Here is an 11,739-nt window from a genome sequence, read left to right as displayed (position 1 = left end):
TAGCCTTCAGGGGCTTCATCATTTTCGACCGGAAAGGGAAGTTCTCACGGAACGGCTCAGTGACATCCCGTGTGACAAAAAGATCTTCAGGGTCAATCAGCTAATCGGAACGGGAACTTTAAATGAGTTTAAATAAGTGTTGGTTCTTAAATAGCCAGAACCGGGAAAACTTTAGCATCTGCATTTCAATCCAAGGTTATGAAGGAGTAATGTTTAGTCTGATCTCACAGTATCAAAAACGTATTTCGATTAATGTCACGAACGACGTTGTCACTTCAGGTCCCAGACATTGGCATCCCACTATCACGCTGCAATGATTCTGTCAGCCGCTTTTGCTTGTTATCAATACGGTCTTTCTGAAGGGCGATCGTCACTTTCATCATCATCGGCGAGCCCTGGATTTACGTGACCTGATTACGCCACTATTCTTCTTTTCTCCCGGTCGTATCCCAGGACAATAATAGCCCCTGTGAATTCATTTAGAGGGAAATAACACAAAGCAAGACAAAGTTTGTTCTGGTCCAACCTTTTACTTTCCGCGATCTGTAGGACGATAATCTAGTGTTCCTGTTCCCTTTTGGTAAGTAACCAAAGACCGGTGGTCAGAATCAAAGTATCGTCTCTTTCTGGCCAACTTTCTCATTCTCGCAAATCTTCTTCAAGTTTCAAACAATTGACTTGGACCAGACACAGAGAGCAGAAAAGTTAGTTGGTATTGCGGTCGGCGATATCACATGTCAGTGGATTGGTTATATAACACCTATAGGTCGTTGAAGGCTTATTTTCCTTCCAACTGCTACGATAGCTATATCAACAAGACTCGCCAACATTTATCAGCAAGCACAAGCATCACTTCCTACAACCGACCTTACATCATCACAAACATCCAGTCAAGCGAACCAAGGCGATAGCTCCCATTCACCATGTCGTTCCTTCGACGGTTCTCGTCCGCCGCTTCCTCTCTGATTCCTTCCATCCCAAACTCTTCTGGTGCACCCGCACCTCATGTCCCACGCCGACCGACAGAAACCTTTTCAAGAACATCGAAAGCATTCGTGGAAGAAGAAGAAATTGACGAGAAAGCTTCTCGAGCATCATGGGAAATGTCAGATAATGAGTCTGTATCTTCAAAGGGATCAGGATCAAGTAAATCTGGAGCATCTTTCGCTTCCTCCGCCTCAAGCGATTTAGACAAGAAAAGCTTCGATGATAGTGATGATTCGAGCTCAGACGAAAGCGATGATTCTATCCTCGACAGAGGGGGTAGACCTAGAGATAGATACGACATGATGGTCAGGTACCTCTGGAATGTAGCAGAGAGACAAGGCTGGTTCAGAGATGCTGAATTTGATGGCTTGGTCTCCATTCGGTAAGTCATCACTAGTCCGATGTCGTATCGTTGCTTATGCTGTGGCTATCTAGAGTCCGGAAGAGAGTACTTAGGACATACCCTCAGCCCAAGAACACCAAGAAAGGTGCAAGGGAATTAAGCAGGCGAATCAAAGAGTGGGATGGTGCTGTTTCAACACTTAATCCTGAAGTCGCTATGAAAATCACAAGTAAAGTCGTACAGGCCATCATGGCTCGATGGTGAGTTTATCGAGATCTCAATCCCACCAGGTTTCACTGACGCATATTTGTAGTGCTGAAGACGCAATTGAAATTACACTCGATGTCAATACGCGAATCCAGATTCTCGACGATCTGACTCAACTTGCAGGTGCTCGTAAACATCAATTCGCGGCATTCGTGCGGGCCGAGGCGTGTCTGGTCGTTTGGGCAGACGAAGTTGAGACCCTTGTACCATCCGCAGAAGCACTGGAACAGCGTATGATTGCATATGTATGGTCAGGTAGACATCACGAGTTGAAACTGCTGGAACCAGAGGACGAATCTGAAGATGAGATCGATGAAAAGGGCGAAGATGAAGATGGTTGGGTGGATCGGGATGCCGAAAAGGAAAAAGAACTCGCAGATGCAGATGGCGATCTGGGTGAGGAAAAAGTGGGAGGCAAAGAAGGTGATTGGGAGATGAGAGACAGACGACCCGTCATGCTTTACGCTCCTTTGGTGTCTGGTTTAGCAATGATTTTGACTTTTGTCTTCATCGGTTCTGGTATTAGTGAGTCGAAATGGGAGGTTTTTGAAAATGTTTTCGCTGATGACGACCATAAATAGGAAATTTGATCAAGGAAGTCTTGTTGGATGGCTCATATATCCGTTTCGCTTTGATAGCAACTTCGCCTTTCGGTTATCTGCTTGCTATTGTTAGTACACTTTAATCTCTTCAAAGATCTCACCTAACCCCCTTGCAGTTCTTCTCAATCTGTGTCATGGGTAACTTGTGGCAAATGTTCGGTCCTGTCGCTCAATGTCATCAAAACTCGTCTTTCTACTCTGGTAAAGCACCCGCCCGGATGACTGGTAGATTACCTCACATCACAATTCAAATGCCTGTCTACAAGGAAGGATTGGAAGGTGTCATCATTCCTACTGTCGAATCTTTGAAAAAGGCTATTACCACGTGCGTGATTTTCTATAGTAACATCTTGGACCAAGCTGATTACGCAATGCATAGTTACGAACGACAAGGTGGATCCGTCAACATCTTTGTATTCGACGATGGTATGCAATTGTGGGACGAAGAAGAGCAAGAAATCCGAAAGGCTTATTACGATCGTAACAATATCGGCTGGACCGCTCGACCTAAACACGGTAAAGATGGATTCATCCGAAAAGGTAGATTCAAGAAGGTATGTTGTGACGCGGTTCGCGTTCGATCGTTGCTGACGTTGTATCAGGCTTCTAACATGAATTTTGGTAACCGATTGTCACTTCGAGTAGAGGAAATCATGGATGAACTTCGTCCCAACGGCGAAGAGGAATCTGACCCCAATTGGCATTGGAGCGATGAGGATGAACGAGAAATTTATGACGAGGCCCTAGCCAGATCACTCGAAGAATCCGAGGGTATCGCCTGGGCTGCTGGTAACATCCGTGTAGGAGAGATCATTCTGATTATTGATTCCGATACCCGAGTTCCTGAAGACTGTTTCCTTGATGCCGCTTCGTAAGTGGCCCTGGGATATCTAAAGGTTTTTACTAACTCTCGTTTAGTGAGTTTGCTGCTTCTCCCAACATCGCCATCATTCAACATGAGTCCGCGGTCATGCAAGTCGTCGGACATTTCTTTGAGAATGGTATCACTTCGTTCACTACCCGTATCAACACTGCTATTTCCTTCTGTGCCGCCAACGGCGAAGTTGCGCCTTTCGTTGGACATAACGCCTTCCTGCGATGGGCTGCCATTCAGGACGCTTCTTTCATCGACGCCGATGACGGTATCAGAAAGTGTTGGTCTGAATCACATGTGTCTGAAGACTTCGATCAAGCTTTGAGATGTCAAATGAGAGGATGGAGTCTGCGATGGGCCGCTTATTCAAATGGTGGTTTCCAAGAAGGTGTTTCTCTTACCGCTGATGACGAGGTGCGTACTTCGTTTAATGATATCGAATTGGATGCTGATTGTCTCGATAGCTCAATCGTTGGCAAAAATACGCATATGGTTGTTCGGAGCTTCTTTTCCACCCTTTCAGACAATGGTTCACCAAAGGCCCTATCACTCCTTTGTACCGATCTTTCGTTTGGGCCGATGGTATCCCTCTTCACTCCAAAATATCTGTATTGGCTTATATCTCTTCGTAAGTGTTTATTGCAGGGTGGGAGACCCTTAAGCTAATCATGCTGTAGATATTATGCTATTGCTTGTTCCTTGTTATTATCCCTTGTCAATTGGGTTCTGATAGGCCTTTTCGACGATGTGCTCGATTTGTTCTACCTCTCATCATGGCAAGTATTCTTGACATGTATTGTCATTTTCTGTGGTCTTTCGAATGTCTCCTCGGCCCTTTTCCAATATCGATTAAACGCCAATTCGCTGGGTAACGCCTTGATACAAAACTTTAAGTGGATCGTCTTCTTCTTTTTCTTCTTCTGTGGAATGTCCTGGCATTTGTCCACTGCTTTGTGAGTCTTGATCGACGCCCTTCTCGAATGACTCGTACTGATTACCATGATAGGTGCGCACATTTGACTGGATATAATATGCAATGGGCTTCAACTGTTAAAGAAGTCGAACTATCACATTTCTTCAAGGAGTGGCCTGCAATGTGGAAACGATTCTGGGATATCTGGATCGTTTCATGGGTGATGATTCTTGGTGTCGCTTTTATGGCTTCTCCTTTGGTACCTTTAGGATATAGAATGTGAGCGACTTTCCGCCGCTGTTTTCAGTGATATATAAGCTGATTACCTTATGACTTTAGTACAAACTTTACCTGTATCTTACCTCTCATGGCACAAGCATGTTGTCATTTCCTTTACCCCATCGTGCTTAATCCTTGGTGTGAGTTTCTTTTTAATCTGCAATCTTACTGGATGCTGATTATTTATTATGTTCAGTACTTTTGTTCCAATTCTAAGCGCTATACACATATTTCACACTCTTTACATGGGCTATCAAAAAGATTTACGATTTTCCAAATTCATTGGGACAGTTCTCCTTCATTATAATATTGGAATTCTGTGATTACTTTTTGATGGGTTTTAGATTGTTTATTTCTTTCTATATTTATCACATCAGTCGGTTTTGGGACAGAAATCATCATCAATGCATCAGTATAATAGAGAATCAGTAGGATTGTGAATCGCCGCGTGATCGCACTCGACTCAATCGATCCGTCTACCTTCTATACATACAAGTGGACTCAGAACAAAGCTCGTCCAGGTCCTCCTCTTCTCATGACTTCGAATTCTTCAGGCCCAGAAGACACGCCTACTCTCTCATATGCCATATTCCTATCCATATCGTCCAATTCGTATCCTCCGGATGCTTCTAACCTTCGCCGTCGCTCGGCGTCTCTAGCGCGTATTTTTGCAGGTGTGGGTAACGAGAACGCCTCGGACAGATCCGAGCGACGAATTTGCACACCAAGACAGGTCGATAAGAAGCAGTAGATGATCGATGCGAGGCTGTATCATGAGTGTAAGTTATCATGTGATACTGAAGACAGCAAACACCGTTTACTTACAGAAAAAGACCGCAGAACAGGATGAAGAAGAAGAACAGCTCGTCCATGATAATGGTTGTACTTTTGGTGATTTCCGGCCACCAAGGATCGACGAAAGAGCCTGCCGGATGAAGATGATGCAAGTTTCTATGAGATATGTAAAAGACCTGTGTTGTAAGTCTGTTCCAATGCGAAGAAGGGGGACGATGTGTAAGGTTACGAGTAGTTGCGAAAGGAATGATTTTGGTGGAGGAGATCCGATTCAGGGTTTAATATGCCACGTGTTTCGCAATATTTTGAATTTTGCATGAAATGTTGCAGACTTTCTTTTTTGACCATATCTGTGATATCAATATCTTTTCATCTCATCTTGCTCATTGCTGCCCATTCGGTTTATTATACATTTACAAGATGGTGTCGTCAGATCATCGACATCGACCGACACTGAAGCAGGTGAGTCGAACGATTTGACTCGTTGCCATCCGCTGACGTTAGAATTCCGTTGGATCAGTCCAACAAGGGGTTCAAATCCAAGCATGCCTCAAAAGGCTCTCTCAAGACTGCTGCAAAAGGTACGCTACCATTTTGATGCAAGTTATATAGCTTACACGGGTGGATAGGTAAAATGGGTGGATCTTCTCATTCCGGCAAGAACACCAAAAATCTCGCATCCAGCTCCAAAAAGGCTAGACTAAACGCGAACACTCAAAAACGAGATCTGAAGAGGAAATCTGTTGTAGAAGATATGAAATTCTTTTCGACCAGCAGCGGAGGAGGTAGGCTTCATCTCGAGCATAGATATGGATCCAAGCTAATTGGATAAACAGGACAAGTCCCTCGTATCGTCTCCCTCGTTCCCCTATTACCCTCCTTGTCACCTCGCACTTTCCTTGCTAATCTACTTCCATCTCTTGGCTTGCCCGAGTCTGAACTTGAGGAGATCTCTTCCACGATCACTGACAGAGGAACATATCTTATCAGAGCACCACGATTCAAGACAACCTTGCAAGTCAATCTGTTGCCACCTCTCTCCCTTTATCCTACGCTCGATGCCGCATTGATCAGTGATTATGTAGTGCTTTTACTGAGCAGTGTCGATGAGGTACAACTTGAAGGAGAAGCTATATTGAGGAGTTTACAAGGTCAAGCTGGTGGTGTAGAGATGATAGCTTGTGTTCAGGTAAGTTTTTTCCCGGACACCCGGATCTTGCGACTAATGTCATTTATAGGCTCCCTCGACTAACCCTATAAAAGCTGATACACGTCAACTGATACATAAATCCCTTCTTTCATTCACCAAATACTTCTTCCCATCAGTCCCTAAAATCCACTCATCGGACTCTCCCAACGAATCCGCTTTACTGGCTCGAGCTTTCTGTGAAGCAGCACCTGGAGGTACGAAGAGTGAAGAGGGCCGAGCGTTCATCGTGGCGGAAGGATCTGAAGCTCTTCGATGGACCGGAAGTGGTGTGCAAGGAGAAGATGGTGTAGAGAAGGGACGATTGGAGATCATTGGAACAGTCAGAGGAGGTGCATTGAGTGCGGACAGATTAGTACACTTACCAGGGCGAGGAGATTTCCAGGTTGAAGCGGTACGCAAATTTTCGCAGAATCTGGACGAATGCTGATGCCAAGTATAGATCCTCCCCGCACCGCCATCCTCTTTAGCTCTTGCAAAGCGAGCCCATCAATCCATGTCTGTGGATACCGCCTCCGAACCCCTTTCCATACCCACGGAGAACGCCGACGACTTGATTGCTACCAATACTCCCGATTTAATGGCCAACGAACAGACATGGCCCACAGAAGAGGAAATGGGAGGATCTGAGGCTGCGGCAGAAAGCTCCACCGGAGAAAAGAGGCGTACAAAACGAGTACCCAAGGGTACCAGTGCTTATCAAGCTGCCTGGATTTTCGAAGATGAAGATGAGGACGACGAAGATGATGAGGATGAGGAAGGAGATATGGATGTGTCAGGGGATGAACACGTTGCAGACGATTCTGGCAGGGAGGTTTATGATGATGGAGAAGTCGAAGAAACAGAGGAAATTGAGCTTGATGAGAGGAGGGAAGAGGCTCATAACGACCTTGATGAGGAGCAGGAGGAGGAACAGTGAGTAGAGCGATTTTAACCGGCTACTATTTTGCTGACTTTACATCAGATACGAGGCATATCTGCGCCAAAGGGAAAAAGCTCAACGAGATGATGTGATGTTCCCCGATGAGATTGATACTCCTCGACACATTCCCGCTAGAACACGTTTCCAGAGGTATAGAGGATTGAAGAGTTTCAGAACTTCGCCTTGGGATCCATACGAGAATCTTCCTGTAGATTACGCAAAAATCTTCCAGTTTGAAAACTACGGAGGAACGAAAAAGCGAATCGAACGGGATGGTGCTGAGGAGGGCGTCAAGGTAAGTTCGTTATATGCGTTGATGGTACTTATGTCCAACTCTAGGCTGGAACGAGAGTAATACTGGTTCTTAAAGACGTCCCGCGATCGGTCGTGGACGAGAGAGATAACGCATTACCATTTATCGTCCACGGGCTTCTGCAACATGAACACAAACAATCTGTCCTGCACTTTGTTGTGCAGAGAAATACCGAGTACACAGAACCGGTCAAAGCAAAGGTAAGTGAATTTCAGCCATGTTAGATCTCTCCAGCTAATTCCAAACCCTTTGCAGGAACCTCTTGTGCTCTGTGTCGGACCACGACGATACGTCATCCGTCCATTATACTCTCAGCACGTCCGTGGAGGAGGTAAAGGGGTGAACAACGTACACAAATCAGAGAAATTCCTGAGACCAGGTGTCGCTACTGTAGCTACTACATTTGGCCCAATCTGTTTCGGTAAAACCGCTTGCATATTGTTAAAAGACGAAGGAGCAGATCAAGGTGAGCAGTCGCTCCCCAAGACAACGCTAACTGTCCACAGTCCCAAATTTAGTCGCAATGGGATCATTCCTCTCCCCAGACCCAACACGTATCATCTCAAAGAGAATAATCTTGACTGGTCATCCATTCAAAGTACACAAGAAAACAGCCACTATGCGATACATGTTCTTCAACAGGGAAGATATCGATTACTTCAAATCCGTCGAATTGCATACTAAATTCGGCAAAATCGGTCACATAAAAGAACCCTTAGGTACTCATGGTTATTTCAAGGCTCACTTCGATGCTCCGATACAACAAATGGATACCGTCTGTATGAGCTTGTATAAGAGGCAGTACCCAAAGGTGAGTCTTATCTGGTCACAAGTTCGGGTAGTACTAAAAGTTGGTGACGCAGTGGTCGGAAGAATTCAAACCGCCTCCTGTGGTGGCTTCTGGCAGGAAGGAAGAGGAGGAGATGGATGTAGAATAGAAATAGGATTGTAGACAGCTGTTCATTTCTTGTTATCTTACTTCTCTGCTCTGTATGCATTTCGTAATATTGTGAAGGTACAGCTCACCACAAGCGTCATACGTGAACACCGCGGAATAGAGAGGTCACAGAAATATTCAGCGTAAAAGTCGCATATGTTTCTCGTCAAACACACTGGTGAACGTGCGCCACGATTTCTGATGCACGCAAACTCGACAAGACCGCTCTTCCTTGATCGTTGCTCAGATGACATGCATGCGCGCAATGGTAAGAACTTCCGGCGGGAACAGTCTAGCACCAAAGAGAGCATTTGTGCGCTTTCAACTCGATATAGTTGGTTTGGATAAATAGCCCGCATAGGTGACAAAGGTTGATGATTTAGAACAAATAATCCATTGAGGCTCAGGTACCAGTGAACACTAAGCGATTACTTGTAATCCTGCGATCCAGATCCTTTCACCTTCGAGGTTGACCAGCTTCCAACACACTGGTAGTTCGGATATCACTTTTCAGCCCATGATTGAAATAAAGGTGCAAGTTAGAGCTATGGCCGAAGACCAATTTCACGAATCAGGGACGAATATTATAGATTGAGAGAGAGCATGTGCAAAGACCGAAAGAGGCTTTTCGTCTGATGGAATGCTTTTTTCGCATAAAAATCCGAATCTCAACTGAAAACATTCTCCAAAGCTGCAAATGCGATGGAAAAGGCCGTAGAAGGGCCAACTCTGGACAGTCTTGATGGATACATCGCAAGAGACGGATCATCCCAATTTATTAGCTGAGCTAGAGACTTAGACAAACAACGTGATATGTTCTTCCTGTCGCTGAGATGGCAAACCAAAGTGCTCCAAGGCCCATTCTCAAAGCTAGAACAAAGCCATACGAGGGTTGAAAAGCTTCCCGTCCCTTCCCCGGTTTGGGGCGTCTGTAGATACTATTGACTTGAAAAGTCTCTAATTCATGAAACCGACTGCCCGTGTGGCTTAATGGTTAAAGTTCCCGACTCTTAAGCTGATTCCAGCTGATCGGGCGATTGCGGGTTCGAGTCCCGCCATGGGCTTACCTTTTTAGATCTTCTCACTGCTCAGAGCAGAACGGTCAAGGGGGAAAAGGGTGAGGTCATTAGCGCGTTAACCGAGCCCATCGACTCGCCGCTGTCTTTTTCATGTCTAGACTGCTTCTGGGTGTCGTCCACCCTCTATTAATTGAGTAGAAAGGTTGCGGGCGTGCATACCTGTCTCACGTGCTTCCGCGACAAAGAATGGTAAAGAGATGCCACCAAGCCAATGATTTTGAAGCGCCAAACTAAAATGGGTGGGCGAATTAACATAGTTCCGGTTGTGATTTGATTGTTTCGAGCCGACCTGATATTTCGGATGCGTCGGGTAGCAAAGAGTAAAGATCTTTCGATCATTCCTATTCGAAATATACATCTTACTTGTTTATACACAATAACACGTTAGTCTGTTACGTCTACCACCAGTCAAGATGCTTGTACGTGCTGCTGTGCGAACGTCCCGATTATCTTCCTCAGCCATCGCTCAGAGGAGATTGGCTTCCTCGTTGGTGTTCTTAGAGCACAAGAATGGGAAGTTGAATGATTCCAGTTTACATGCTGTTACAGCTGCTCAATCTCTTGGATCGGAAGTGAGTCGTTTGCCTTGGTGTCTTGTTATTCAAAGGAATCTAATGATATTTCATAGACCGCTGGTATTGTTGTGGGATCCAAGAGCGATGTCGATGGTGTGCTTGAAGAAGTGAAAAAGTACGTTTATCTCCCCCGACATATGGCTGAGCTTGCTGATACTGGCGATAGGATCGACGGGATTACCAAGATATACACTGCTGCTTCTGATTCATATGCTCACGCCTTAGCTGAAAGTATGTGTGATGGTTTCTCAAGTTGATGACTGAGTGCGCTAAATCCACACGCGCTTGACCAGGTGTCGCCCCCCTTCTTGCCTCCGTTCTTCCCGCCAAAAAGATTTCTCACATTTTTGCGGCTCATACCGCAGTAGGGAAGAACGTCTTTCCAAGGCTAGCAGGTATGCTGGATTCATCCATGGTGAGTTCAAACTCGTGAAGATCTGAAAAAGGAATTCCACATGGGCTGCCGGAGGCGGATTGCGGTGTATGTGCAAAACGGATCGCAAGCAACGGCACGTAGGCGTATATGAAGATAAAACAGATGCGCGGGAATCCGAGTAGATGAAGCTTTCACCACCAGGAGAGTAGGTGACATGGGGAGACTTGACAAGGGTATTTGGGATGGGCGGAGTGAGCACGCGACAGAAGTTGGAGAAGGCGAAGACCGGAGGAGGGGGCCAAGGGGACAAGTGGAGAGGGCATAGCCGGCTTGCCAGGTATACCAGAAGACGGAATGGCAGCGAGAGAGGAATAAGGGCGAGAGACCAAGCAGATCTGCACATGCGTTACTGCACTGGGCTGACGTTCAACAACCCTCACAGATCGCCGATATCATAGCACTTGAATCCTCGGGCGATGTCTTCACTCGACCCATCTACGCTGGTAATGCCATTCTCAAGATCAAATCTTCGCCGAAAGACGCTATCAAGATCGTGACTGTACGAACGACCGCTTTCGATAAGGCAAAGGTCGGAGGTGGTAGTGCCTCTGTAGAGGATGTAGAAGCCACTTCTACTGATGGTGAATTCACTTACGCCTGTCATTCCGCTCGCAACAGAGCTAATATTGGGTATATCAGCACCAACCAAATACATTTCCGAAGAATTGACAATCTCATCTCGACCTGATCTTTCTTCTGCGTCAAGAGTAGTATCAGGCGGCAGAGCATTGAAATCCCAAGAAAACTTTAATAAGATTCTTGACCCCCTCGCGGACGCTTTAGGTGCTGGTGAGTCACTAGCAGTTCCAAAGGACAACAGGTGAAAATTGACACTAACTTGTCTCAATTACTATTGAAGCTGTTGGAGCTTCTCGAGCTGCTGTGGATGCTGGTTACGCGGACAACTCGTTGCAAGTTGGACAGACTGGAAAGGTGAGTAAAGAGTATCATATAGATGTGAAATACTGATTATGAGTGATGTAGGTTGTCGCCCCCGAACTCTACCTTGCTGCCGGTATCTCCGGTGCTATTCAACATTTAGCAGGAATGAAAGAGTCAAAGATGATAGTAGCTATCAACAAGGACGCTGATGCTCCCATCTTCCAAGTGGCTGACGTCGGCCTCGTTGCTGATCTGTTCGAGGCCGTTCCAGAATTGACCAAAAAGATTGAGGGAGCTAAGGCATAATCAGTTCGTAAAGTACTTTGCA

The 11,739-nt window shown here is 45.7% G+C and overlaps 4 protein-coding genes and 1 non-coding gene across 5 annotated transcripts; 4 read left to right on the top strand and 1 right to left on the bottom strand.

The window, feature by feature from the left end:
* Positions 1-923: 923 nt before the first annotated feature.
* On the top strand, positions 924-4,481 carry IL334_001971 (uncharacterized protein; the record flags this gene model as incomplete). The annotated part of the gene is made up of 13 exons (XM_062933718.1): positions 924-1,369; positions 1,423-1,590; positions 1,644-2,122; positions 2,179-2,267; positions 2,316-2,524; positions 2,579-2,753; positions 2,802-3,070; positions 3,118-3,487; positions 3,538-3,701; positions 3,751-4,026; positions 4,080-4,265; positions 4,326-4,405; positions 4,462-4,481. 13 exons carry the CDS (start codon positions 924-926, stop codon positions 4,479-4,481), a joined length of 2,931 nt encoding a protein of 976 aa, XP_062789769.1.
* Positions 4,482-4,766: 285 nt separating this feature from the next.
* On the bottom strand, positions 4,767-5,137 carry IL334_001970 (uncharacterized protein; the record flags this gene model as incomplete). Its single annotated transcript, XM_062933717.1, has 2 exons — positions 4,767-5,031; positions 5,091-5,137. 2 exons carry the CDS (start codon positions 5,135-5,137, stop codon positions 4,767-4,769), a joined length of 312 nt encoding a protein of 103 aa, XP_062789768.1.
* Positions 5,138-5,480: 343 nt separating this feature from the next.
* IL334_001969 (uncharacterized protein) lies at positions 5,481-8,440 on the top strand (the record flags this gene model as incomplete). The annotated part of the gene is made up of 11 exons (XM_062933716.1): positions 5,481-5,522; positions 5,581-5,641; positions 5,690-5,845; positions 5,897-6,249; positions 6,299-6,661; positions 6,710-7,182; positions 7,232-7,484; positions 7,529-7,702; positions 7,758-7,968; positions 8,021-8,313; positions 8,366-8,440. 11 exons carry the CDS (start codon positions 5,481-5,483, stop codon positions 8,438-8,440), a joined length of 2,454 nt encoding a protein of 817 aa, XP_062789767.1.
* A 975-nt stretch (positions 8,441-9,415) lies between these two features.
* On the top strand, positions 9,416-9,503 carry IL334_001968. The gene has a single exon. It is a non-coding gene; the product is annotated as a tRNA-Lys (tRNA).
* Positions 9,504-9,931: 428 nt separating this feature from the next.
* Positions 9,932-11,717, top strand: IL334_001967 (uncharacterized protein; the record flags this gene model as incomplete). The annotated part of the gene is made up of 8 exons (XM_062933715.1): positions 9,932-10,090; positions 10,147-10,208; positions 10,260-10,324; positions 10,387-10,508; positions 10,912-11,110; positions 11,169-11,318; positions 11,389-11,462; positions 11,514-11,717. 8 exons carry the CDS (start codon positions 9,932-9,934, stop codon positions 11,715-11,717), a joined length of 1,035 nt encoding a protein of 344 aa, XP_062789766.1.
* Between the last annotated feature and the right edge of the window lie 22 nt (positions 11,718-11,739).

This window comes from Kwoniella shivajii, chromosome 2 (genome assembly GCF_035658355.1).
Source record: "Kwoniella shivajii chromosome 2, complete sequence".
Lineage (NCBI taxonomy): Eukaryota > Fungi > Basidiomycota > Tremellomycetes > Tremellales > Cryptococcaceae > Kwoniella > Kwoniella shivajii.
The sequence above is the reverse complement of the archived record's forward strand: the minus strand, read 5'-3'. Positions and strand labels throughout refer to the sequence as shown.